The 27,348-nt window shown below is 55.1% G+C and overlaps 2 protein-coding genes across 5 annotated transcripts; both read left to right on the forward strand.

Moving 5' to 3' along the window:
- The first annotated feature begins 1,318 nt into the window (after positions 1 to 1,318).
- Positions 1,319 to 15,369, forward strand: CCDC61 (coiled-coil domain containing 61). Of its 4 annotated transcripts, none has more exons than XM_038766836.1 (14): positions 1,319 to 1,491; positions 11,043 to 11,209; positions 11,479 to 11,561; positions 11,694 to 11,851; positions 11,952 to 12,095; positions 12,386 to 12,614; positions 13,015 to 13,097; positions 13,682 to 13,818; positions 13,905 to 13,983; positions 14,159 to 14,295; positions 14,415 to 14,496; positions 14,603 to 14,669; positions 14,976 to 15,048; positions 15,160 to 15,369. In XM_038766836.1, the coding sequence occupies exons 2-14, from the start codon at positions 11,050 to 11,052 to the stop codon at positions 15,258 to 15,260; spliced, it is 1,533 nt and encodes a 510-aa protein (XP_038622764.1). In that variant the 5' UTR covers positions 1,319 to 1,491; positions 11,043 to 11,049; the 3' UTR covers positions 15,261 to 15,369. The 4 variants fall into 4 exon arrangements, with proteins under 4 accessions (XP_038622764.1, XP_038622766.1, XP_038622767.1 ...); XM_038766838.1 differs by having other exon boundaries at positions 15,163 to 15,369; XM_038766839.1 differs by having other exon boundaries at positions 13,685 to 13,818.
- A 4,838-nt stretch (positions 15,370 to 20,207) lies between these two features.
- On the forward strand, positions 20,208 to 23,256 carry PGLYRP1 (peptidoglycan recognition protein 1). Its single transcript, XM_038766857.1, has 4 exons — positions 20,208 to 20,259; positions 20,362 to 20,566; positions 21,813 to 21,934; positions 23,066 to 23,256. Exons 1-4 carry the CDS (start codon positions 20,208 to 20,210, stop codon positions 23,242 to 23,244), a joined length of 558 nt encoding a protein of 185 aa, XP_038622785.1. The 3' UTR covers positions 23,245 to 23,256.
- Positions 23,257 to 27,348: the final 4,092 nt, after the last annotated feature.

Genomic DNA, 27,348 nt, shown 5'->3' on the forward strand with positions numbered 1-27,348 from the left:
AATTATTGTTATTATTGTTACTAAGCTCTTGGGAGAGTACATTCATTCATTCATTCATCCAATTGTATTTATTGAACACTTACTGTGTGCAGAGCACTGTACTAAGCGCTTGGGAAGTACAAGTTGGGAACATATAGAGACGGTCCCTACCCAACAGTGGGCTCACAGTCTAGAAGTGAGTACAATACAAGCAGCATGGCCTAATGGGTAGAACATAGGCCTAGGAGCCAGAAGGATGGGGATTCTAAGTCCGTCTCTACCGCTTGTCTGTTATGTGAACTTAGGCAAGTCCCTTCACTTCTCTGTGCCCCCGTTTCCTTATCTGTAAAATGGGGATTAAGACTGTGAGCCCCATGTGGAACATGGACTTCATCCAACCTGATTAGCTTGTATCTACCCCAGCGCTTAGTACAGTGCCTGACACATAGTAAGCATTTAAAACTTGAGAAGCAGCATGGCTCATTGGAAAGAGCCTGGGTTTTGGAGTCAGAAGTCATGGGTTCAAATCCTGGTTCTGCCAGTTGTCAGTGTGTGACTTTAGGCAAATCACTTAACTTCTCTGGGCCTCAGTTACCTCATTTGTAAAATGGGGATTAAGACTGTAAGTGCCCCGTGGGATAACTTGATCACCTTGTAACCTCTCCAGCGCTTAGAACAGTGCTCTGCACATAGTAAGTGCTTAATTAATGCCATTATTATCATTATTAACAAATACCTAAAACACACACACACACACACACACACACACACACCCACACACACACACACCATAGTAGGTAGTCATGCTTCCTGTTCATAAGGCTCATGTAGTCTAGAGGGGAGACAGATATCAACATAAATTCTGGATATGTACATAAGTGCTGTGGGGCTGAGGGTGGGGTGAATATCAGGTTCTTAAAGGGGACAGATCAAAGTGCAAGGGTGGCAAGAAAGGAGAGGTAGTAGAGGATTTGAGAGCTTAATAGAAGAAGGCCTCTTGGAGAAGATGGGATTTTAATAAGCCTTGAAGGGGGGAGTGTGGTGATCTATTACCTATCTGTTTATCTATCTTTCTCTCTAGATACAGATATATATGAAGGGGGAGGGAGGATCCAGACAAAAGGTCGGTGGTTTGATAGACGAGATCAAGGTACCGGGAGTAGGTTGGCATTAGAGGAGAGAAACGTGTGGGATGAGTTGTAGTTGGAAATCAATGTGGTAAGATAGGAAGCAGTGAGCTGATGGAGTTCTTTAAAGTGGATGGTGGTAAGGACTTTCTTTTTGATGCAGAGGCAGATCATCTCCCTCCTCCTCCTCCTCCCTCCTCCCATTCCCCCAGTTCTCCCCATTGACCTTCCTGTGCCCAGGCTCAGGGGCTCAGCCCAGATTGGTAATGGGGCACCGTCGGACCAGGCCTACCAACTCCCAGCCCCTCTGCCCCAGGCTTCCGGCATCCGTGGATGGAGAAGATTTAAGTGTCTGCAGAGAGCCAAGGACGACCTAAAGAGGTTGGTGAGGAGGATTGGGGGGTTGGATCACAAGGTTAAAATGGGGGATGGGAGTAAGAGTGGGACTGGTTTGGGGGTCAGAGAGGAGGCTGGGGTCCTGGGGACAGAGGGCAGGACTGGTAGGTTTGAGCGGGGGCTGGGTTGGGAGTCAGAGGGAAGCTGGTGTCCTAGGGATGGAGTGCCCGGCTGGTGGGGGACGGAGCGGTCAGGGGGGCCGGGTCCCCACCCCATCTCTGTCTCCAGCAGAACATGACCTTGAGGAAGGAGAATGATGGTGAGTCGCCCCTTCCCCCTCCCCCCCCCTCCCCTTTTCCTCTTCAGCTCCAGGCCTCAGTTGACTCCTGTTCATTTAGTCATTCATTCATTCAATCGTATTTATTGAGCACTTACTGTGTGCAGAGCACTGTACTAAGAGCTTGGGAGAGTACAATGCAACAATAAACAGTCACATTCCCTGCCCTCAATGAGCTTATAGTCTAGAGAGGGAGACAGACATAAACATAAATAAATAAATTACAGCCATGTACATAAATGCTGTGGGGCTGGGAGGGGGGATGAATAAAGGGAGTAAGTCAAGGTGACGCAGAAAGGAGTGGGAGAAGAGGAAAGGGGCGCTTAGGGAAGGCCTCGTGGAGGAGATGTGATTTCAATAAGGTTTGGAAGCCAGGGAGAGTTCCAGGGAGTGTTCCAGGCCAGAGGGAGGACATGGGCGAGGGGTCAGCACTGAGATAGATGAGATTGAGGTACAGTGAGAAGGTTAGAGTTAGAGGAGCAAAGTACGTGGGCTGGGTTGTAGCAGAAGAGTAGTGAGGTGAGGTAGGAGGGGTCAAGGTGATTGAGTGATTTAAAGCCAATAGTGAGGAGTTTTTGTTTGATGCGGAGGTAGATGGGCAACCACTGGAGTTTACTGAGGAGTGGGGAAATACGTCCTGAACATTTTTGTAGAAAAATGATCCCGACAGCAGAGTGAAGTACAGACTGAAGTGGGGAGAGACAGGATACTGGGAGGCCAGTAAGGAGGCTGGTACAGTAATCAAAGCAGGAGAGGATAAGTGATTGTATTAACGTGGTAGCAGTTTGGATGGAGAAGGAAGGGTGGATTTTAGCGATGCTGTGAGGGTCGAACTGACAGGATTTAGTGCTGTACTGAATATGTGGGTTGAATGAGAGAGGAGTCTAGGTTGAAGCCAAGGTTAAGGGCCTGTGAGACAGAAAGGATGGTGGTGCCATCTACAGTGATGGAAAGGTCACGGGGAGGACAGGATTTGGGAGGGAAGATAAGGAGATCTGTTTTGCACGCGTTAAGCTTGAGGTGATGAGAGGACATCCAAGTAGAGATGTCTCGAAGGCAGGAGGAAATGCAAGTCTGCAGAGAGGAAAAGAAATCAGGGCTGGAGATGTAGATTTACGTAGCATTCAAATAGAGGTGGTAGTTGAAGGTCAGTGGGTGGAGAAGGGAACTGAATAGAGGTGATACTTGAAGATTGCAGGGTGGAGAAGGGAAGGGGAAAACCAACTCTGGGGCAAACCATCGGGAAAGCCCCCAGGGGAGCCCCTGCAGTCCCTCCTCCCCCCTTTCTTAAAGTCCTTCCTCTCCCCGCGAACTCCCTGGTAGCCCTGCCATGTCACAAGGAGGCTCTGCTCAGGTCAGGGGGGTGGTTTCAGGAGGTCAGGGCAGGACTCACTGGGTCCAGAGAGGAGAGACTCTTCCCGGATCTCCGCTTCTGGCCCTTCTGCTCTGGGGAAGAGGGAGGAAGGGGGAGGGGAAGGAAAGGTAGGGGAGGACATCTCTCCCTCGCTCCATTCTGCCATTGTGTCCCATCCCACCGGACTAGTGGCCAAATTAGAAAATTTACAGCTTGGAGAACCGACCACAAATAATAATAATGATAATTGTGGTATTTGTTCATCACTTACTATGTGCCAGGCACTGTACTAAGCTCTGGGGTGGATACAAGCAAATTGGGTTGGACACAATCCCTGTCCTACATGGGGCTCACAGTCTTCAACCTCATTTTACTCTCATTATACTCATCATCATTATACTCTCCCAAGTGCTTAGTAGAGTGCTCTGCACACAGTAAGTGCTCAATAAATATGATGGAATGAATAATAATATGATATTTGTTAAGCACATACTATGTGCCAGGCACTGAGGGGGTTGGCGGGAGGCAGCAGGGGGTGGGAGCATTGCAGGGGGCTCAGGGATGACCCCACCCCTGTCTCCCTACCCCAGTCCCCTGGAAATTGACCTCTATAAATTGCAACCACAGCTGTGTGATGCAGAGGGCAGGCAGTGCTGTGGGACACTAAGGGAGAGGTGGGGCGGCTCTCTCTGAGGGCCTGCATCCTGCTCATCGCCTTCCCTTCCCCGTCCCGCTCCTGGCCCTCCTATGTGCCTGCACGTGCGACGAGCAGATAATGATAATAATGATAATAATAATAATAATAATAATTGTGGTATTTGTTTAAGAGCTTACTATGTGTCAGGTGCTATTCTAAGCCCTGGGCTGGCTACAAAAAATTGGGGTGGGCAGAGTCCCTGTCCCACATGGGGCTCGCAATCTTCAACCCCATTTTACAGATGAGGTAACTGAGGCCCAGAGATGTTAAGTGACTTGCCCCAAATCACAAAGCAGACATGTGGTGGATTAGAACCCAGATCCTTCTGATTCCCAGGCCAGTGTTCTATCCTCTAGGCCAAGCTGCTTCTGTGATAAAGAAATGAAGACTTCCATGCCCATGCTGTATCCACTAGGCCAGGCTGCCTCTACAGTACAGAAATAAAGACTTTCAGGCCTATGATTTAATCACTAGGCTACTCTGCTTCTGTACTAAAGAAATAAAGACTCCCAGCCCATGTTCTATCCATTAGGCTACGCTGCTTCTGTGATATTAGGTTATGCTGCTTCTGTAATATGGAAATAAAGACTCCCAGTCCATATTAATCATCAATCGTATTTATTGAGCGCTTACTATGTGCACAGCACTGTACTAAGCGCTTGGGAAGTACAAATTGGCAACATATAGAGACAGTCCCTACCCAACAGTGGGCTCACCATATTAATAATAATTATGGTCCTTGTTAAGCACAAGCTCTGTGCCAAGCGCTGTTCCAAGCACTGTTCCAAGCACTGGAAGGGACACGAGTTAATCAGGTTGGATACAGTCCCTGTCCCACATGGGGCTCCCACTCTTAATCCCCATTTTACAGATGAGGGAACCGAGGTCTAGAGAAGTTAAGTGACGTGCCCACGGTCACAAAGCAGACGTGTGGCTGAACGGGGATTAGAACTCAGGTCCTTCTGACTCCAGGCCCACATTCTATCCACTAAGCCACGCTGCTTCTGTAATAATAGAGACTCCCAGCCCATGTTCTATCCACTAGGATGTTCTACTTCTGTAGTAGAGAAATAAAGACTCCTAGGCCCATGCTCGATCCACTAGGCCACACTGTAATGAAGAAACCCTGGGATGGGAGATTGGGATGGCAATGGGGGATGGGGTTGGGGATGGGGGAATCCCCCACCTCACCTCAACCCATCAGTTCAGGGTTGGCACTGGCTGGTCGGTCGGGGGCAGAGGGCGGGGGTCTCGATGATTGTGCATGGAAGAGAAGTGAGGAGAGGGAGGGGAAGGGGAAGGGAAGAGGGGGTGGCCCTGCCCGCTGCCTAGTCCTATCCAACTGCAGTCCTTCCTTCTCTGTCCTTCTGCCTTTCTCCGTCCCCGTTGGCCCAACTCTGCATCTCTGTCTCGCTACGATCCTCTGGGCCCCTCCTTCCCCTCTGCCTGCCACTGCTTCCCTCCTGGACCCCATCCAGCTCACCCTGCTTGAGGAGGGGGAGGTGGGGCTAAAGAGGGGTAGTGTGTCTGGGCCCCCTCCCCCCACAACCAGGGAAAAGTGTCAAATATGATTAAATGAATGAATGAATTAATGAAGGCATCAAGGAGACCCACACCATGCTCAGGGGCCTCAGAGGACTCGGGGAGGGAAAGGGGGGGGGGAAATCAATCGATCGATTGATCATAATTCTTGAGCGCTTAATGTTTGCGGAGCACTGTACTAAGCTCTCAATAGCCCAGACCTCACTCTGAGGCCCCGATCACTTTTCTAAAATGTCATTTTGTACACATTTAAATCCCCCAGTGGTTGCTTATTCCTGTCAGCCACAAACAGAAACTCCTCACTAATGGCTTTACTCCATCAGCTCTCTCTCCCCACTACCTATCCTCATTCCTCTCCCACTGCAACCCAGCTAGCACAATTTGATCCTCTCAAGTCAACCTACTCACTGTGCCTCATCCTCATCTATCCTGCGGCTGATTTATGCTCACCCACTCCCTCCTGCCTAGAACGAGAAGCAGTGTGGCTCAGTAGGAAAGAGCACGGGTTTTGGAGTCAGAGGTCATGGATTCAAATCCCAGCTCTGCCAATTGTCAGCTGTGTGACTTTGGGCAAGTCACTTAACTTCTCTGGGCCTCAGTTACCTCATCTGTAAAATGGGGATTAAGACTGTGAGCCCCCCGTGGGACAACCTGATCACCTTGTAACCTCCCCAGCGCTTAGAACAGTGCTTTGCACATAGTAAGCCCTTAATAAATGCCATAAAAAAAAACCTCCTTCCTCCTTCAAATCCAGCAGACTATTGCTCTCCCCATCTTCAGAGCCCTTTGGAGATCTCATCTCATTCATTCATTCATTCACTTGTATTTATTGAGCACTTACTGTGTGCAGAGAACTGTACTAAGTGCTTGGAAAGTACAATTCAGCAACAGATAGAGACAGTCCCTAACCAACAATGGGCTCATCTCCCCTTGGTGACCTTTCTCTCATTGATTTCTAATGTCCCCACCATTTTCCCTTTCTCACAGGATCATAACCTTGGTATTATCCTCATAATATCTCTATCATTCAAATTGCTTACTGCATCTGTCACCAATCTTGTCAGTTCTACTTTCACAACGTCTTTAGAATATGCCCTTACCCCGCCATACAAATTACTACCACATTGATACAAGCACTTATCAGATCCTGCTTCATTCATTCATTCAATCGTATTTATTGAGCGCTTACTGTGTGCAGAGCACTGTACTAAGCACTTGGGAAGTACGAATCGGCAACATATATATCTACTGCATCAGTCTACTCTCTGACTTCCTCCTCCACATAATAATTAATTACAATATTAATAATTGAGGTATTTGTTAAGCACTTTGTGATGCCAATTTGTACTTCCCAAGCGCTTAGTACAGTGCTCTGCACATAGTAAGCGCTCAATAAATACGATTGATTGATTGATTGATTGATTCCCTGATGACCCTCTTTTCCCCCACTCCCTCTGTGTTACCTATGGACGTGGATCTGTGACATTTAGGCATCTGGTCAGTGAGTCAGTTATATTTATTGAGCGCTTACTTTGTGCAGACCACTGTACTAAGCACTTGGGGGTGTACAATAATATAAACAGACGCATTTCCTGCCCACAACGAGCTTTCCGTCTAGACCCTCAGTCCCACAGAATTTATTACATATCTATAAATTACTATCAGAAATTATGAATTTATATTAATGTCTGTCTTCCCTTCTAGACTTTAAGTTCATTGTAGGCAGGGAATGTGTCTACTGACTCTGTTGTATCTCTCCCACGTGCTTGTAAGTGCTCTGCACATAGTAAGTGCTCAATAAATACCACTGATTGATTCACTGACTTCCCTGCTTCCTATCTCTCCCAGCTCCCATCCACAGTTCACTCTGCTGCTCAGATCATTTTCTACAAATCGTTAAGTCCATTCTCCCAACTCCTCAAAAACCTCCAATTGTTGCCTAGCCAACTCTACATCAAACAGAAACTCCTTACCATCGGCTTTGAGGTACTCAATCAGTTTGCCCCTTCATACCTCACCTCACTGAACTCTTCTGTGACCCAGCCCACACACTTCACTCTTCTAACACCAACCTACTTACTGTACCTCACTCTCATCTGTCTCACCACCAACCTTTTGCTCATGTTCTCCCTCTGGCCTGAACTCCCTTCCCCTCCGTATCCAACAGACTACCACTCTCCCCACTTTTAGAGCCCTACTAAAATCACATCTCCCTCAAGTAGCCTTCCCTGACCAAGCTCTCATTTCCGCTATTTACCCTCCCTTCTGTGTCATCCACACACTTGGATCTGTACCCTGTAGGTCCCACAGCACTTACAAATCCTTATACTCTGCCATTTCCCTTATCTGTAATTTATTTTCATGTCTGTTTTACCCTCTAGTCTGTTAGGTCCTTGTGGGTACTGCTAAAATACACCCTTTCCTCTCTAGGCAAACTACTACTACACTGATCTAAGCACTTATCATATCTCACCTTTTAATGGTCTTTGTTAAGCCCTTACAGTGTGCATCAGTGTCCTCACAGATATTCCCTCCTCCTGTCTCTCCCCACTCCAGCCTTATTTTTCTAAAAAAAATTCAGTTCACCTTCTCTCTTTGGCCTGGAACTCCCTCCCTTTTCATAACCGACAACAGCCACTCTCTCTACCTTCAAAGCCTTATTAAAATCACATGTCCCAGAGGCTTTCCCCCACTAAGCCATCATTTCCCCTACTCCCTCTCGCTTCTGTGTCACCATGCATTTGGATCTATACCATGTAAGCATTTGCTATTCACCCTACCCTCAACACTTTTATACACATCCATAATTTATTTGAATATCTGCCTCTCCCTCTAGGCTGTAAGCTCCTTGTGGGCAGGGGACTCTGTTGTCTTGTACTTTTCAAAATTCTTTGTACTGTGCTCTGCACACAGTAAGGGCTCAATAAATATGATTGATTGATTGGCCAGGGATCATGTGCACCAATTCTGTTGTATTCTACTCTACCAAGAGCCCAGTACAGCACTTGCCATACAGTACTTTCTAAATAAATACCATTAATTGATTGATTCTGCAAGGGGGTTGCCTGTGGGGGCTGGGATTGAATTTGTATAATAATTTTAATGGTATTTGTTAAGCAGTTACTATGTGCCAGGCACTGTTGTAGAGTGAGGATAATCGGGTTGGATACAGTTGGCGTTCAGAACAGTGCTTGGCACATAGTAAGCATTTAACAAATACCATAATTATTGTTACACAGTCCCTGTCCCATATGGGGCTCACAGTCTTAACCCCATTTTACAGATGTGGTAACTGAGGTCAAGAGAAGTAAAGTGACTTGCCCAAGGTCACAAGGCAGACAAGAGGCAGAGACAGGACTAGAACCCAGATCATTTTGGCTCCCAGGCCTGTGCTCTATTCACTTGGCCATGCTGCTTTAGTTCAGAACCTCCCGGGAGGCAAGCAGGCAGGCAGCCAGCCAGCCAGCCCGATCACTGATTGATAACAAATAGCAAAGACTGGTCACTAATCGTCCTAATCAACACGCCCGGATGAAGTCCCCTTCTAATAATAATAATAATGACATTTATTAAGCGCTTACTATGGGCAAAGCACTGTTCTAAGCACTGGGGAGGTTACAAGGTGATCAGGTTGTCTCACGGGGGAGCTCACAGTCTTAATCCCCATTTTACGGATGAGGTAACTGAGGCCCAGAGAAGTTGACTTGCCCAAAGTACCCCCCCCAGAGCACCTGTATATATGTACGTATGTTTGTATGTATTTATTACTCTATTTATTTATTTTATTTGTACATATTTATTCTATTTTATTTTGTTAATATGTTTTGTTTTGTTCTAGACTGTGAGCCCACCGTTGGGTAGGGACCGTCTCTATATGTTGTCAACTTGTACTTCCCAAGCGCTTAGTACAGTGCTCTGCACACAGTAAGCGCTCAATAAATACGATTGAATGAATGAATGAATGTCACACAGCTGACAATTGGCGGAGCCGGGATTTGAACCCATGACCTCTGACTCCAAAGCCCGTGCTCTTTCCACTGATCCACAATGCTTCTCTAGCCTGACCGCCTCTATATGTTGCCAACTTGTGCTTCCCAAGCGCTTAGCACAGCGCTCTGCACACAGTAAACCCTCAATAAAGACGATTGAATGAATGAATGGATGAGGAGGATGCGAGGCCCACAACCAAACGCCTCCCTTCCTCCCCACCCTTGGGGGATGACGTCACGGATCACGTGGGAAGGGCGTGACCCGGGGCTCTTCCGGGTTCCCGTCTCCTCGCCCCCCGCCCCTAGAGCGTGGCGTCTGCTTTGATTGGCGCCTGAGCCACCCAATGAGCGTTGGGAGGTCCGGCGCACCCGGGAGGGAGTCCTAAGGGGGAGGCCGCGACCGTCCAATAGGAAAGCCAAGAGGGCTGGGTTTCCGAGAGTAGCGAGGCGGAGGGCCAATCACCGCTGAGAGGCCGCGCTGGGGGCGGGGCTTGGCTGCCGGCGGTTGAACGGCCGGGGATCAGAGGCAGCGGAGGCGGCGGCGGTTGTCGAGGGTCCGTGGGGCGCTCGGGTTCCCGGGTGTAGCGGGGTCAGGCTGGGACCCGCGACCCCCGAGCCCCCCTCATTCATTCAATCGTATTTATTGAGCGCTTACTGCGTGCAGAGCACTATACTGAGCGCTTGGGAGAGTATCCCGTCCCCACCGGGCGGCCACCTGCCGGGAACAAAGGGAGAGAGCCCGTCCCGCCCTCAGCCTGGGACCCCCACCCCAGAAATTCCAGGCTTGTCACCGTCCCGTTTGTTCGGAGCGTCTCCCCCTCCAAGCCATCTCCAGTTAAATACGATTGAATGAATATGTTTGTACATATTTATCACTCCATTTTACTTGTACATATTTACTATTCTGTTTATTTTATCTTGTTCGTATGTTTTGTTTTGTTGTCTGTCTCCCCCTTTTAGACTGTGAGGCCGTTGTTGGGTAGGGACCGTCTCTATATGTTGCCAACTTGTACTTCCCAAGCGCTCAGTACAGTGCTCTGCACACAGTAAACGCTCAATAAATACGATTGAGTGAATGAATGAATCTCCAGCCCCTTCTTCCCCTCTAAACTATCCCTGTGGCCGAGGGATGCTGCAACAGTCTGGGGGCTCCCCAGGCTGGGCCCCCACCTTACCTCCTTCCCCTCCCCACAGCACCTGTATATATGTTTGTACATATTTATTACTCTATTTATTTTACTTGTACATATTTATTCTATTGATTTTATTTTGTTAATATGTTTTGTTTTGTTGTCTGCATCCCCCTTCTAGACTGTGAGCCTGCTGTTGGGTAGGGGCTGTCTCTATATATTGCCAACTTGTACTTCCCAAGCGCTTAGTACAGTGCTCTGCACACAGTAAGCACTCAATAAGTACGATTGAATGAATGAGCAGGAGGGACTGAGGCTAGACAGCAGCAGGGACTTCCTGTCCCAGAGCGGTGCCTAGTCAGTCAGTTGTATTTAATGAGCGCTTACTGTATGCAGAGCACTGTACTAAGAGCTTGGGAGAGTACACTAGAACGGACACATTCCCTGCCCACAGCAAGGTTTCAGTCTAGAGGGGCCGGGCAGGTGCCCGGGGGGCCATTGTGGAGGCTGGGGTGCCCCAGCAGCTTGCCCATCCCTACTCCTGCCCACAGAGCTGCCATGGACCAGCCGGCGGGGCTGCAGGTGGACTATGCTTTCCGTGGAGTGGAGCACGTTGTGCGCTTGGCGGTGAGCGGTGGCGGAGAAGGCCGCGTCCTGGAGCTGGAAGTGGAGGACAAGATGACCACCGACCAATGGCGGGGGGAGTTCGACATCGCGTGTGAGTCAGGATCAGAGCGGGGGCTCAGGGCTGGGTTTAGTCCGAGTGGGCTTCCTGGAGGCGTCAGTCTGTCAATTGTATTTACTGAGCGCTTACTGTGTATGGAGCACTGTACTAGGCATTTGGGGGAGTACAATACAAGAATAAACAGACACTCTCTGCCCACGATGACAGCAAGCCGGGAGTGTGGCCCAGTGTGGTTTTACCCTCCCTCCACTACCCCTTCTCTCCCCGGGTCCTCTTCTCCCCACCCACCCCTCACCAACCAGTCATCGAGGATCTGACGCACAAGACGGGCAATTTCAAGCAGTTTGGCATTTTCTGCAGCATGCTGGAGTCGGCCCTCACCCAGGTAGGGGCCGTGGAGGTGGAATTGGGCCGGGGGAGGGGGTCTGGGCTAGCCAACTCCCACGTGGGAGACGAGGACAAGCATGGGTTTGCGTGCCCCTACTGTGTCCCTGTCATGCCTCTCCCCTGCTCCTAGAGCAGCGAGTCGGTCACCCTGGACCTGCTGACCTACGCGGACCTGGAAGCCCTGAGGATGCGAAAGGTGGGGGCGCGGCCCGGCCCCCCGGCCCCCCGCTCCGCCCTGCTCAGCTCCAAGCGCTATCTCATCCTCGTCTACTCGGTGGAGTTTGACAGGTGACTGGGAAAAGGACCTGGGGGTCGGGCTTGGGGGGCAACGGGGCCTGGGTTTGCCGGAGCCCCAAGCAACGGCATCACCCGTTCCTCTGGCCCCCAGGATCCACTACCCACTGCCCCTGCCCTACCTGGGCAAGCCAGACCCTGCAGCCCTGCAGGGAGTCATCCGGGCACTGAGGGAGGAGCTGGCCCAGTTCAAGGCAGGGACCGGCCGGGACGTGGAGATCCAGCGGCTGCGGGAGCAGTCAGTGAGGCGGGAGTCCGCGGGACCCGGGGAGGCGCAGGGTGGAGGCGGGAGCCTGCGGACCCGGGGAGGCTCAGGATGGAGTTGGACAGCCAGTGTCCAGTCTGGGCTCCGGCAGGATGTGCTGCCGGGTTGGGCACGGGCGGCTGGGTCCCAGTGCTAGAGGGAAGCGGGTGTGGGTTGTCCTGTCCCAAGTGTCTCTGCCACCGCCTTTCCTCCTCCTTGCACGTGCCCACAGCCCCCTCCACCCCACCCCCAAGACCCTGCCACTCTCCTCCTCTCTGGGCCAGGCTGTCCCAGGCAGTGGTGGAGAAGCGGGAGCTGGAGGCGGCGCTGAGCCGGGCCCGGGCGGCAGAGGCCCGGCTGGAGGAGGTGCGGGGCGGGCATGGGGCCCCGCGGGAGGTGGTGGCGCTGAGGCAGCTGGTGCGTCGCCTGGAAGAGGAGCTGCTGCGCCAGCGGAGCCAGCACCAGCGGGCGGCCGGGCACCGCCAACAGGAGTGCAGGCAGCTGGCCCGGGAGGTGGGGCCCGGCCGGGGCCACCGGCGGCCATGGGGGGCAGGGGCTGGGAGGTGGACCCTGGTGGGTGGGGCCTGAGGGTGGCCATGGGGGCCACCGAGGCCCAGAAATGGACGGGGTGGGGACACAGGTGGCCGAGTGGATAGAGCACTACCCTGTGAGTCAGAAGAGCCTGGCTCCGCCACTTGTTGAGCGAGTCACTTCAGTCCTCTGTACCTCAGTTCCCTCATCTGTAAAATGGGGATTAAGACTGCAAGCCCCATGTGGGACATGGATCGTGTCCATCCTGAGTAGCTTGTCTCTACCCCAGCGCTTAGTACAAGTACCGTAAACATAAAAATGGGTGGAAATGGGAAAGCCCGGGGGGCAGCGCTCAGCCCACGTTGTCCGGCCCCCTGTCCAGCTGGAGGAGGTCAAGGCCTCGGAGAGAAACCTGCGCATTCGGCTCAAGACGGTATCCAGCGAGCTGGCCTTGTACAAGCAAGGGTGAGCATGGAGTCTCAGACCCCTCTCTTCTCCCGGGCAATCAATCTGTCAGTCGGGGTTTCTGAGTGCTTACTCCATGCAGAAAGCACTGTACCGAGCACCTGGGAGAGTACAGTAGAGAAAGTAAACACTATCCCTGTCCTCAAGGAGCTTACAGTTTTTCAGAGGGGGCGGACACTACCATAAAATTAACAATAGGGGAAGAGGCAGAGTGTAAGGATATGGAGATAAGGGCTGTGGGGCTGGGGCTGGGGTGGGTACCATAAGTACTTAGGGGCTATGGATTCCAGCGCACAGGTGATGGTGTCGGGGGGAGAAAGTGGGGAGATGAGGGGCTGGTCAGGGAATGCTCCTTGGAGATGGGGTCTTAAAAGGGCTTTGAAGATGGGGAGAGTGGTGGTCTTGTTGGATATGAAGGGGAAGGGCCGGGGCCAGGGGAGAGATGAGACTGAGGCCCCATGAGTAGGTTGAGGGTAGAGGAGTGAAGTCTGGGCAGGGTTGTAGTGTCCTTCGCCCCTTCCCTGTCCATTTCTCCATTTGGGCTCCCCCTGGCCAACCACCCCCACCACCGTACTGTGTCTCAGAAGGAGGATCCCCAGGGGACCGAGCCCGTCCCCCCCAACCCGCACGGAGCGACCGTCGTCCTGGAGCCGGGCCGACCGCTCATCCTCCCGCGAGAGCCGTCCCCGCAGCCGGGGCCACCCGGCCCCTTCCCCCACAGGTATGTAGGCCCACCCCAAGTACAGACTCTTCCCTCCCCCACCCCCCGGGCACCCAGCTGAGTCCTCTCCCACTCCCGATCTGTAGGTGGCCGAGCTCCCCGCTTCGACCCCACCGCCTTTGTGCAGGCCCGGCAGCAGAAGCAGAAGGAGGTCATCCGCAACAAGTGAGGAACCCCCAGCCCCTGCCCTCCCCCCCCCGGGCTCCCAACCCAAGGGTCCCTCCCTGCCCCACCCCCCAACAGCCTATGGTGTCCCCCTCCTTGGGGTTCGGGTGGGGGAGAAACAGGCCGATTCTGCTCCCCGACCCCCAGCTGTCGCTCCGCTCCTGTTCTCCCGCAGCCAGCGTAAACTGCGTCTCGGCCCAGGGGACCCTCCCTCTGGGGGCCGGGCCAGGGGCCGCCCCCCTTCCCGGGGCTCTGGCACCACGTTGGCCCGGGCAGGTACCACAGGGAAGAACCGGACCCGAAGCTCCTCAGGTGTGGGCAAGGGGTGGGCGATTGGTGGGTTGGGGGTGGCGGGCAGGGCTAGGGGTGGCGTGTGTCCCAGCCCAGCCCTCACCCTCCCCCCCCATCACCCCTCTCCCCCATGCCCACAGTGGAAAGTTTCCGGAGTCAGCGTTCGTCCTTCAGCTCCGGCAGTGAGTTGGAGGATTTCTCCGAGCCCCTGATGCCCCGCAGGTGAGGTCCCCACGGCTGCGGACCGGCTCGATGGCTCCCCTGGGGCAGGGAGACCCCCGTGCTGGCTCACCACCCCAGCCCGCCCCTCTTTCCTCCCTGCCCACAGTGGCCGCCGATGCCTGAGGAAAAGCAGACCGCCCTTGCGGGCCTCATCCTGGAACAGCCCTGCCGGGGTGAGGCTCCTTGCCCCTGTGGGCTTTGTCCTGAAACAGCCCTGGGCATGGCAACCACGCCCCCTCCTCGCCCTCATCTTGAAACAGCCTTAGTGGGGTGATTCTCCCTCCCCCCCGGTGCCCCGTGGGCCTCATTCTGGAACAACCTTGTGCAGGGGTTGCCTTCCTCCCCTCCTCCGTGGCCCATGTCCTGGGTGGGGTAGCGGGGGACAGTGGACCAGGAACAGAGAGGTTTTTAAGGCAGGGAGGGGCTGGGTCGGAGCCTCTGGCAAAGAACAGCGAGGACCGTGACTCTTCTTCTTCCAGGTGCCCCCTCCTTCTGGCAGCCGTCGGAAACGCCTGGTCAGCAGCACCCCCAGCCCCGGGGAACATGGCAAAGGTGAGGGGGCCGGGCGAGGAGACCCCGTTGCCCCTACCAGATCCAATCCCATCTTGATCTGTGCCCCCAGCCCGTGCTGCCCGAGGCCACTGGGACTGTCCGTTTGTCCAGCAGAGATTGAGCGGTCGGAGCCGGCGGCCCAGCTGTCCGACATCGATGCGCGGCTGCAGGCGCTGCAGGAGTACATGACCCGGCTGGACACGAGGACGTGACCCGGAGCCCGACGGACTCAGAGAGGGCCAGGAAATGGCTGGGCAGCCAGGGGCCAGGGCCGGTGACCATCAGGGTGTGCGGGTGTGTCTGTCTGGCTGTCTGTCTGTCTTTCTGCCTGCCTGTGGGCATTTGTAAATAAAACCGTTTGTTCACTAATGCAAGAACGCCCTTGCAACCGAGCAATGCACCGAGCAGAGCAGAGTGAGGCCCGGGTGGGATGGAAACGGGGGAGCCGGGCGGGCGCCGTGTCCCGTCGGCCGGGGGCGCTGCTGCCGCGCTCTGGCCGCTAGGGGGAGCTCGTCGCTCCGACCGCCGCGACCGCTTAACCATCATTCATTCATTCATTAAATCGTATTTATTGAGCGCTTACTGTGTGCAGAGCACCGTACTAAGCGCTTGGGAAGTACAAGTTGGTAACATATAGAGACGGTACCTACTCAACAACGGGCTCCCAGTCTAGAAGGGGAAGACAACAAAACAAGTAGACAGGTGTCAATACACACTTCCTCCAGGACACCTTCCTTGACTAAATCCTCATTTCCTGTTCTCCCACTCCCTTCCGCATCACCCTTGCACGTGGATTAGTACTCTTTATGCACCCCTCCCTCTGCCCTTCAGCGCTTACGTACCTACCCGAGAGAAACAGTGTGGCTCAGTGGAAAAAGCCAGGGCTTGGGAGTCAGAGGTCAATCAATCAATCAATCAATCATCATCATCATCAATCATATTTATTGAGCGCTTACTGTGTGCAGAGCACTGTACTAAGCGCCTGGGAAGTACAAGTTGGCAACATATAGAGACAGTCCCTACCCAACAGTGGGCTCACAGTCTAGAAGGGGGAGACAGAGAACAAAACCAAACATATTAACAAAATAAAATAAGTAGAATAGATATGTACAAGTAAAATAAATAGAGTAATATATATGTACAAACATATACATATGTGCAGGTGCTGTGGGGAAGGGAAGGAGGTAAGACGGGGGTATGGAGAGGGGGGCGAGGGGGAGAGGAAGGAGGGGGCTCAGTCTGGGAAGGCCTCCTGGAGGAGGTGAGCTCTCAGGAGGACCTGGGATCCAATCCCAGCTTCATTTGTCAGCTGTGTGACTTTGGGCAAGTCACTTAACTTCTCTGTCCCTCAGTTACCTCATCTGTAAAGTGGGGATTAAAACTGTGAGCCCTAAGTGGGACAACCTGATTGCCTTGTATCCCCCCCAGCACTTAGAACAGTGCTTAGCACATAGTAAGCACTTAACAAATACTATCATTATTATTATTATTATTATTGTATTTGTTAAATGTTCACTATGTGCCAAACAGTGTACTAAGAGCTGGGGGTAGACAGCAGCATGGCATATTAGATAGAGCACAGGCCTGAGAGTCAGAAGGTCATGGGTTCTGATGCCATCTCTTACACTTGTCTGCGTGTGACCTTGGGCAGGTCATTTCACTTCCTATGTGCCTCAGTTACTTCATCTGTAAAATGGGGATTGAGACTGAGAGCCCAACATGGAACAGGGACTGTGTCCAACCCAAGTTGCTTGTACTGACCCCAGCGCTTAGTACAGTGCTTGGCACAAAGTAAGCGCTTAACAAATACCATCGTTATCATTACAAGATAATCGAATTGGACACGGTTCCTGTCCCACATAGGGCTCCCAATCTCAACCTCCATTTCACAAATAAGGGAACTGAGGCACAGAGAAGTTAAGTGACTTGCCTGAGGTCACACAGCAGACAAATGAAGCCGGGATTAGACCCCAGGTCCTTCTTACTCCCAGGACCCTACCTTATTGGCTGGGCCATGCTGCTTCTCTATATTAACATAAAATGTATTATAAATACAAACACATTTATATGTATTAATATGTCTCCCTCTCTAGCCTATAAACTCGTTGAGGGTAGGGAATGTGACTACCAATTCTTATATTGTATTCCGCCAAGCGCTTAGTACAGTACACTGTCCACAATAAGCACTCAATAAATACCACTGTGGGAAGTCGCAGTGACTGAGCACTCTGTGCAAGTCCCTATCCCAGGGTGGCTCCGACAGGGGAATTCCCCGGGGCTGCGGGACCCCAGGGAGAGGAGGGGGCCTGTAGCCCCCAATCTAACCAGCTTCCTTGCTGTCCCGCCCCGAATTTCCCCGTTGTCTCTGCTGCTGCAGATAGCAGAGGGGCGGGGCTGGACCCAAGTAGCCGGCACTTTTACTAAAGTGGCGGTGGTTCAAACCCACAGGTTCCTGCCTGCCTTCTGGCCTCCCTTTTCCCTTATCTTGGAGGGAACAAAGGGGCCTCGTCTCTCTGCCTCCGCGACCCGCCCCCACGAGGGCCCTTCTTGCCAAATCACTTCTCCTTTCCCTCCCCTCCTCCTCCAGGAAGCTATTTTTTTTGTGGGGGGAGGGGTATTTGTTAAGCGCTTACTACGTGACTGACACTGTACCAAGCTCTGGGGTTGGTACAGCTAACCAGATCGGACACAGTCCGTGTTCCACTTAGGGCTCCCAGTCTTAATCCCCATTTTGCAGCAGAGATAACTGAGCCATGGAGAAGTTAGATGAGTTGCCCCCAATTCCAAGCCGACAAGCGGTGGAGGCGGGATTAGAACCCAGGGCTCCCAGGCCCGTGCTCTCTGTCCACACGCTGCTTCTCTTTCTCGACTGACCCCCTGGCCTCCACAGATGCCGACCACCCTCCGGACCCTTCTCCCAACGTTTTAGGGGCAGACACCGCGTCTCCGTTCTCTTCCCACCCCTCCGGCCCTGGGCTAGGCCCCCAATCCCCCAGTCCCGTCTCCCCCTCCTCCCCTCAGCCGTCTCCCACTCATCTTTCTCTCCCTTCTCTGTCGTCCTGACTCACTCCCTTTGATCTACTCCCCATCCCAGCCCCACAGCACTTATCTATATATCTATTTTATCTATTTGTATCGATGTCTTTCTCCCTCCCCCATAATAATAATTGTGGTATTTGTTAAGCACTTACTAGGTGCCAAGAACTGGAGTAGATACAAGGTAATCAGGTTGGACACAGTCCACGTCCCTTATGGGGCTCACAGTCTTCAGCCCCATTTTACAGATGAGGATAGTGAGGTACAGAGAAGTGAAGTGACTTGCCTAAGGCCACACAGCAGACATGTGGTGGAGACAGGATTAGAACCCAGGACCTCTGACTCCCAGACCTGTGCTCTTTCCACTAGGCTATGCTGCCTGTAGACTGCGAGCTTGTTGAGGGCAGGGAATGTCACTGTTTATTGTTGTATTGCACTCTACCAAGCGCTTAGTAGGGTGGTCTGCACACAAGTAAACGCTTAATAAATATGATCGAATGAATGAATGAATGATGATGATGGTATTTGTTTAAGCTCTCACTATGTGCCAAGCACTGTTCTAAGCGCTGGGGTAGATACAAGGTGATCAGGTTTTCCCACGCGGGGCTCACGGTCTTCATTCCCATTTTCCAGATGAGGAAACTGAGATACAGAGAAGTGAAGTGACTTGCCCAAAGCCACACAGCTGACAAGCAGCAGTCTTGGGATTAGAACTCACGACCTCTGACTCCCAAGCCCGGGCTCTTTCCACTAAGCCATGCTCCTTATCGAATGAATGAATGAATCCATCCTAGTCCCAACCCCACCCGCCCACCCCCAGCCGTATCAGCCCCTGCCCATTCTAGCCCCTTTCCCATCCTCTCTCCTGGTCAGGGGGAACCAGCCCCCTCACACCCCTAATCCAGAGTTTCCCCCGCCCTCCCCCTCTAAACCGCAGGCCTCGCCGAACTCGTGGGTTCTAATCCCGGCTCTGCCACTTGTCTTCTGTATGACCCTGGGCAAGTCACTTCACTCCTCTGAGCCTCAGTTCCCTCCCTTGTAAAATGAGGATTGAGATTGTGAGCCCAGCATGGTAACAATAATAATGATAGCATTTATTAAGCGCCTACTATGTGCAAAGCACTGTTCTAAGTGCTGGGGAGGTTAGAAGATGATCAGGTTGTCCCACGGGGGGCTCACAGTCTCAATCCCCATTTTATATATGAGAGAACTGAGGCCCAGAGAAGTGAAGTGACTTGCCCAAAGTCACACAGCTGACAAGTGGCGGAGCCGGGATTTGAACTCATGACCTCTGACTCCAAAGCCCGGACTCTTTCCACTCAGCCACGCTGCTTCTCGTGCAGGGTACAGGGATTGTGTTCAACTCTATTTGTGTCCACCCCAGCGCTTAGTACGGTGCCTGGCACAAGGTAATCGCTTAACAGAAACCATTATTATTATAGCTCTCTTCCTCCCTTCAAGGCCCTACTGAGAGCTCACCTCCTCCAGGAGGCCTTCCCAGACTGAGCTCCTTCCTTCCTCTCCCCCTCGTCCCCCTCTCCATCCCCCCATCTTACCTCCTTCCTTCCCCACAGCACCTGTATATATGTATATAGGTTTGTACATATTTATTACTCCATTTATTTTACTTGTACATATCTATTCTATTTATTTTATTTTGTTAGTATGTTTGGTTTTGTTGTCTATCTCCCCCTTTTAGACTGTGAGCCCACTGTTGGGTAGGGACTGTCTCTACATGTTGCCAATTTGTACTTCCCAAGCGCTTAGTACAGTGCTCTGCACATAGTAAGCGCTCAATAAATACGATTGATGATGATGATGATTGTTGTTGTTATTATTGGGTTTCTACTCGACTGGCTGTTGCCTCTTCCTCTCTTGGCCTCGCACCTTTTTTCCCTTCTTCCATTCTTTATCACCTTTCACATCATCACACCCCCGGACCCCGATGCCCCCTCCCTTCCCGTCCCCGCCGGCCTCCTCCCGCCCCGCACCTGTTGCCCCTCCCGCCTTCCAGCCCGCATATAGGGCCGGGCTGCGGGCCCGGCCTCTTGTCAGCCCGCCCACGGGACTGGCGACTGTTCGCTCCGCTCACCCCTTTCTCCGGACAGACGTTGGCGGCCAGGATGCTGTTGCGCTGGGCAACCCTGCTCGGAGCGCTCTGCGCCGGGAGCCTCGGTGAGGCCGGGGCCCGGAGGGACGCGCGGGGCAGGAGGTCGGGGGGCGGGCAAAGGAAGCCTGGAGCTCCAGGGGATTGAGGCCGCCCCCTCCTCCGCCCAGGGTGCCCCGAAATCGTCTCCCGCGCCCAGTGGCGGGCGGCCAGACCCCGCTGCCAGAAGCCGTTAAGGACGCCGGTGGACACGGCCATCATCCACCACACGGCAGGCCCGGCCTGTTCCTCCTCCGCCAGCTGCCAGCGCATCGTGAAGGCCATCCAGAACTTCCACCAGGGCCCCCAGAGGAAGTGGTGTGACATCGGCTACAAGTGAGGGGCGCGTCCCCCGGGGCGGAGGGCTAGTTTCCCGGGGCGGCGGGCCCGGCCCTCGGGTTCAATCAATCAATCAATCAATCAATCAATCAATCGTATTTATTGAGCGCTTACTGTGTGCAGAGCACTGGACTAAGCGCTTGGGAAGTACAAGTTGGCAACATATAGAGACGGTCCCTACCCGACAGTGGGCTCACAGTCTAGAAGGGGGAGACAGAGAACAAAACAAAACATATTAACAAAATAAAATAGAATAGATATGTACAAGTAAAATAAATAAATAAATAGAGTAATAAATACGTACGAACATATATACATATATACAGGTGCTGTGGGGAAGGGAAGGAGATAAGGTGGGGGGATGGAGGGGGGAGGAGGGGGAGAGGAAGGAGGGGGCTCAGTGTGGGAAGGCCTCCTGGAGGAGGTGAGCTCTCAGTAGGGCCTTGAAGGGAGGAAGAGAGCGAGCTTGGCGGATGGGCAGAGGGATTGGGGGCATTCCAGGCCAGGGGGATGACGTGGGCCGGGGGTCGACGGCGGGACAGGCGAGAACGAGGCCTAACGGTGAGGAGATTAGCGGCAGAGGTGCGGAGGGTGCGGGCTGGGCTGGAGAAGGAGAGAAGGGAGGTGAGGTAGGAGGGGGGCGAGGTGATGGACAGCCTTGAAGCCCAGGGTGAGGAGTTTCTGCCTGATGCGTAGGTTGATCGGTAGCCACTGGAGGTTTTTGAGGAGGGGAGTAACATGCCCAGAGCGTTTCTGGACAAAGACAATCCGGGCAGCGGCGTGAAGTGGGGAGAGACAAGAGGAGGGGAGATCGGAGAGGAAGCTGATACAGTAGTCCAGACGGGATAGGATGAGAGCTTGAACGAGCAGGGTAGCGGTTTTCATGGAGAGGAAAGGGCGGATCTTGGCAATGTTGCGGAGCTGAGACCGGCAGGTTTTGGTGACGGCTTGGGTCTGAGGGGTGAACGAGAGAGAGGAGTCGAGGATGACACCAAGGTTGCGGGCTTGTGAGACGGGAAGGATGGTAGTGCCGTCAACAGTGATGGGAAAGTCAGGGAGAGGGCAGGGTTTAGGAGGGAAGACAAGGAGTTCAGTCTTGGACGTGTTGAGTTTTAGGTGGCGGGCAGACATCCAGATGGAGATGTCCTAAAGGCAGGAGGAGATGCGAGCCTGGAGGGAGGGGGAGAGAGCAGGGGCAGAGATGTAGATTTCGTCCTGACGCCGCGCTCGGCCCGATCCGCAGTTTCCTGATCGGCGAGGACGGGCGGGTCTACGAGGGCCGCGGTTGGAAGACCTTCGGAGCCCACGCGGGACCCAGCGGGAACGGGCGATCCCTCGGCATCGCCTTGCTGGGATCCTTCAGCTGTGAGTGACCCCCTCCCCGACCCCCAACGCGGTCCGGACCCCGGCCAAGCCCCCCGCCCCCATCCCAGTGTCCGGCTCCAGCCCAGCTCCCCTCCCGGTCCATCCGAAAAGCAGCGTGGCTTAATGGACAGAGCCCGGGCTTGGGAGAAAGAGAACGTGGGTTCTAATCCCGGCTACGTCACTTTTCTGCTGTGTGACCTTTGGCAAGCCACTACACTTCTCTGTGCCTCAGTTACTTCATCTGGAAGATGGGAATGAAGACTGTGAGCCCCACGTGGGACCACCCGATTACCTAGTATCTGTCCCAGAGCTTAGAAGAGTGCCTGGCACATAGTAAGCGCTTAACAAACGCCATAATTATTATTATTATCCTCACCAAGTGTCCCGCCCTGTCCATCCCCCAGTGTTGGGGCACAGGGCCCCGTCCCAGCCAGCCCCACTCTCCTGCTCCATCCCATCTCTCCTCTCCGTCCATCCTTTCATTCATTCATTCATTCGTATTAAGCGCTTACTGTGTATAGAGCACTGTTCTAAACGCTTGGGAGAGTACAGTATAGCAGTAAGTCACATTTTCTGCCCACAACGGACTTTCAGTCTAGAGTGGAAGAGACAGATATGAATACAAATAAATAAAACGACAGAGACATACATAAGTGCTGTGGGGCAGGGAGGGGGAGCAAGTCAGGGCGACGCAGAAGGGAGTGGGAGATGAGGAAAAGTGGGGCTTAGTCTAGGAAGGCCTCTTGGAGGAGATGTGCCTTCGTTAAGGCCTTGAAGAGGGGACGAGGAATTGTCTGTCAGATTTGAGGAAGGAGGGCTTTCCAGGCCAGAGGCTGGATCATGGCCAGGGGTCGGCGGCCAGACAGGCGAGATGAAGGCACAGTGAGAAGGTTAGCACTGTGGGGTGTGGGAGAGAAGTGAGATGAGGTAAGGGGGGACAAGTGTCCGTCCTGAGGGCCCAGCCACTCGCCAAAATCCTGCTCCACCCCAGCCAGGGCCCACCCCCACTTCCCATTTCTTCCCTTCACCGGGGCGCGGTGGGGTGAGGGGCGCAGGGCGGCAGGGATCCCCCTCCCCCGGGATGCCGGGCCTTGGTGGTCCCGCCCAGCTTCCCCGCCCCTCCTCCCGCAGCCCGGGTCCCGAACGCCAAGGCCCAGGCCGCCTTGCGGAGCCTCCTCCTCTGCGCCGTGAGACGGGGCGCGCTCCGAGGCAACTACGCTCTCAAAGGGCACCGCAACTTCATGCCCACCTCCTGTCCCGGCCAGGCTCTGTACGACCTCCTCCGCCGCTGGCCCCATTTCCAGGCCTAAGCACCCGGATCCCGCCCCCCGCCTCCCCAGTAAAACTCTGGAAACCGCTGTCGTGGTCAGGGTGTGGCTGTTTCGGGGGGGCCCGGAGATCTCTTAGCGCCTATCCAGCCCCGGGCCCTGCGCGCAAAGCCGCGCCGGTGGATCGGGGCTGCGGCTCGGGTCGCGGGGCGGGGGCCTGGGCCGGGGGTCGGGGCGGGCCAGACAGGGGCAGGGCGCGGTGCTCGGAGTATGTGTTGGGGAGGGGGCTTTCGTGCTTGCAAGTAGGGGTGAGTTCTCGGGCTCCTCCCCAGTCCTGCTCTCCTGGAGTCGGCTGCCTCCGAAGTGATGATGATGGTGGTATTTGTTAAACGCTTACTGCGTGCCAAGCACTGTTCTAACCGCTGGGGTAGCTACAAGGTAATTAGGTTGTCCCACGTGGGGCTCACAGTCTTAATCATCATCAATCGTATTTATTGAGCGCTTACTATGTGCAGAGCACTGTACTAAGCGCTTCATATGTGCCAGGCACTGTACTAAGCGCTGGGCTAGGTACAAGTTAACCAGGTTGCACACAGTCCCGTCCCACATGGGGCTCACATTCTTAGTCCCCATTTTACAGATGAGGTAACTGAGGCACAGAGAAGTGCCTTGCCCAAAGTCACACAGCTAAGTGGCGGAGCCGGGATTAGAACCCACGACCTCGGACTCCCAAGCCCGTGTTCTTTCCACTAAGCCACGCCGCTACTCCAGGAACCACACTCCTCCACTGCTTCTAAGTGCCCGGGTCTCGTCCCTTCGCCCCTCTTCGATTGGGTCCTTCCCACTTCCCTGCTCGCTCTACCCAGGCCGCGTGGCCTAGTGGCTAGAGCACGGGCCTGAGAGTCAGAAGAACCTGGATTCTAATCCCGGCTCCACCGCTTGTCTTGGGCGTGACTTTGGAAAAGTCACTTCACTTCTCTGGCCCTCAGTTACCTCGTCTGTAAAATGGGGATTAAAAGTGTGAGCCCCATGTGGGACGGGACTGTGTGCAAGCTGGTTAACTTGTACCTAGCCCAGCGCTTGGTACAGTGCCTGGCACATCATCATCATCATCATCATCAATCGTATTTATTGAGCGCTTACTGGGTGCAGAGCACTGTACTAAACGCTTGGGAAGTACAAGTTGGCAACATATGAAGCGCTTAGCAAATATCCATAAAAACAAACAAACAAAAACCCTCAGCCCCACGGGTGCTGGTCTACTTCTTGCGCCACCAGGTTTACACCCGGGACAGAACACTGCAGGAGAGGCCCGACTGGGAAGGAGGGTCTAGTATGGGGAGGAGGGTCTAGTATGGAGAGGGGGCTGCACAGGGAGTCTTGCCTTGGCCAGAGAGTAGGCGCCCCTTCGGGGGTCTCCAGGAACGAGCCGGGAGATGGAGACAGACTCGGGCTCCCTGACTCGCTGCCCGCATAACCGTCTGAGGAGCCGGTGCGGGCGGTCGGAGGCGCGAGGATCAGTGCGGGGGTCCCAGGGCAGGGACCCCCGGGGCTGCGGGCCCCAGTGTGAGGAGTGGAGTCCCGGCGCCCAGCCCCGGTCCGCCCTCACCCCGCATCCCGGGGGCGGCGACGGAGAAGGAAGCAGCAGGCGGAGCGGGCGGGGACCTCACGGAGTTTATTGCCGGGAGCCGCCGCCCGCCCCGCCCCCTCCGGTCCTCCCCCTCGTCGTGCGTGTCCAGCGGCGAGCGTGTCGGCGGCCGACCCGCGGGGGTCCGGACGGGAGCCCCGAACTGGCCGCGACGGCCGGCGGGCGGGCGGGCCAGCTGGGGTCCCGGCCCCGCCGTTCCCGCGCCGACCCCGGCGGCGGCCTCCCCTGGAGCCGGAGAAAGCAGGCGGCGGCGGCGGCCGGGGGGCGGGGGGAGAATCTGGGGGTCCGTACCTGGCGGCGGGCGGAGGGTCCGGTCTTGTGGGCCACGTGGACGGGCCCGGCCCCCGCGGCGGGGACGCAGCAGCACTCTACCCGGGCCCGGTAGGTGTCGGTCGGTCCCGCAGCACAGCCCGCCCAGCGGCCGCCCCCGCCCCCCGCCCGCAGCACTGGGAGCCCCAAGGGTCGTAGGCCTCCGCCCCGCAGAGCTTCCACGGCTGGCACAGCCACACGGGGGGCGTGGGGGGCGCTGGGGACACACCCGGGGGCCCTCTCCGAGGTCCGGACCCCCGCCCCGCCCCGGGCCGGCACCCGGGCCCTCCCCCGGCCCCGCCGCCCGATGCCCGATGCCCACCTACCTCCCCCTGCCCCGGCCCCGTCATGAGAGCATCCAGAGAGCTCAGGTTGGTCCCGAGGCAGAGGGCTGGCGGAGGGCAGAGGGGAGGCTCAGGCCGGGGCAGGGGGCAGCCGGACGGGGGGACGGAGAGACCGAGGGACTAAGGGACGGAGGGACACAGAGATGGAAGGGCGGTGAGACAGAGAGACGGAGGGAGGGCAGGACGGGGAGACAGAGGGACGGAGAGATGAAGGGACAGAGATGGAAAGACGGTGAGATGAAGGGACAGAGAGATGGAAGGACGATGAGATAGAGAGATGGAGGGACAGAAGGACGGGGAGACTGGGGGACGGAGAGACGGAGGGAGGGCAGGACGGGGAGACAGAGGGACGGAGAGATGAAGGGACAGAGATGGAAAGACGGTGAGATGAAGGGACAGAGAGATGGAAGGACGATGAGATAGAGAGATGGAGGGACAGAAGGACGGGGAGACTGGGGGACGGAGAGACGGAGGAAGGGAAGGAAGGAGAGAGAGAGGGACGGAGAGGTGAAGGGACAGAGATGGAAAGACGGTGAGATGAAGGGACAGAGAGATGGAAAGACGGTGAGATGAAGGGACAGAGAGATGGAAAGACGGTGAGATGAAGGGACAGAGAAATGGAAGGACGGTGAAACAGAGATAGAGGGACAGAAGGACGGGGAGACGGGGACGGAGAGACGGAGAGAGGGAAGGACGGAGAGACAGAGAGATGGAGGGACGGAAGGACAGATGGACAGGGAGATGAAGGGACAGAGAGATAGATGGCCGGGGGCGGGGGGGGGACAGCCTGCCGGGGGCGGAGGGACGTCTGGTCACTCGGGATGGAGGGAAGTGGAAAATGGGTGCTCGGGAGTAGGCGAGGCACGGCGGGACAGCCTGGAGTTGACAGGGGCCCGGGGGCCGTATAAGGGGGTGTCCCGGGCCTCCTGAGGAGGCTGGGGCTGGGGCCGGGGCCGGCCCGGCCCTGGGTTCGGGTTCCGCTGGGGTCCCAGGCAGGAGAAGGCCCAGGGCGACAGCGCAATTGCCACGTGGACCGACGTCCTGCCGCCGGGACTGGCGACGGGGGCCGAATTTGGGGCAGAAGCCGAGGGGCGGGCGGCAGCGCCCGGTGGTGAGGGTGGGGTGGGGTGGGGTGGGGGACGGGGGTCGCCTTACCCACGAAGAAGCCGGCCGCCGCCACGGAGCTGAGCTGCACCCCGGCCGTGGACGTCGGGGCTGCCGGGAGCGGAGATGGAGGCGCAGGACTCCGGGGTCCTATTTATCGGGGGCGGCTGGTGATGTCAGCTCCATTCTCCGCGCTTTCTGCAGGGACACCCTCGGTCCTGGGGGCGGTGTGTGTGTGTGTGTGTGTGTGTGTGTGTGTGTGTGTGTGTGTGTGTGTGTGTGTGTGTGTGTGTGTGTTTTGGGGGGGTGTCTGAGTCGCGACACCCCCTGTGGAATTGGCGGGCCCGCGAGGATTGTGTTCTCTGGGCTGCCAGAATTGGGCGCCTCACTCCCGTCCTTGGTCACCCGGGGAAGGACTTGGCCTGGTGGAAAGAGCCCGGCCTTGGGAGTCCGAGGACGTGGGTTCTAATCCCGCCTCCTCCACTTGTCTGATGGGTGACCTTGGGCAAGCCGCTTAACTTCTCTGAGCCTCAGTTACCTCATCTGGGAAATGGGGATTAAGACTGTAAGCCCCACGTGGGGCAACCTGATTACCTTGTATCTACTGCAGTGCTTAGAACAGTGCTTGGCACATAGAAAGCGCTTAACAAACGCCATCATTAATTAATTAATTAATTACCTTCAGCGCCGAGCCCGGGGAAGGGACCGGGCTGGGGGAGGGGACGGACCAATCAATCAATC

The sequence above is a fragment of the Tachyglossus aculeatus genome, chromosome 26, assembly GCF_015852505.1.
Source record: "Tachyglossus aculeatus isolate mTacAcu1 chromosome 26, mTacAcu1.pri, whole genome shotgun sequence".
In the NCBI taxonomy this organism is placed as follows: Eukaryota; Metazoa; Chordata; class Mammalia; order Monotremata; family Tachyglossidae; genus Tachyglossus; species Tachyglossus aculeatus.

Coding starts and splice junctions, on each gene's coding strand:
- PGLYRP1 (XM_038766857.1), top strand. CDS start 20,208: ATGCTGTTGCGCTGGGCAACCCTGCTCGGAGCGCTCTGCGCCGGGAGC. Junction 20,260..20,361: donor GCTCTGCGCCGGGAGCCTCG/GTGAGGCCGGGG, acceptor TCCTCCGCCCAG/GGTGCCCCGAAATCGTCTCC. Junction 20,567..21,812: donor TGGTGTGACATCGGCTACAA/GTGAGGGGCGCG, acceptor CCCGATCCGCAG/TTTCCTGATCGGCGAGGACG.
- CCDC61 (XM_038766836.1), top strand. CDS start 11,050: ATGGACCAGCCGGCGGGGCTGCAGGTGGACTATGCTTTCCGTGGAGTG. Junction 11,562..11,693: donor TGGAGTCGGCCCTCACCCAG/GTAGGGGCCGTG, acceptor CCCTGCTCCTAG/AGCAGCGAGTCGGTCACCCT. Junction 12,096..12,385: donor ATCCAGCGGCTGCGGGAGCA/GTCAGTGAGGCG, acceptor TCTCTGGGCCAG/GCTGTCCCAGGCAGTGGTGG.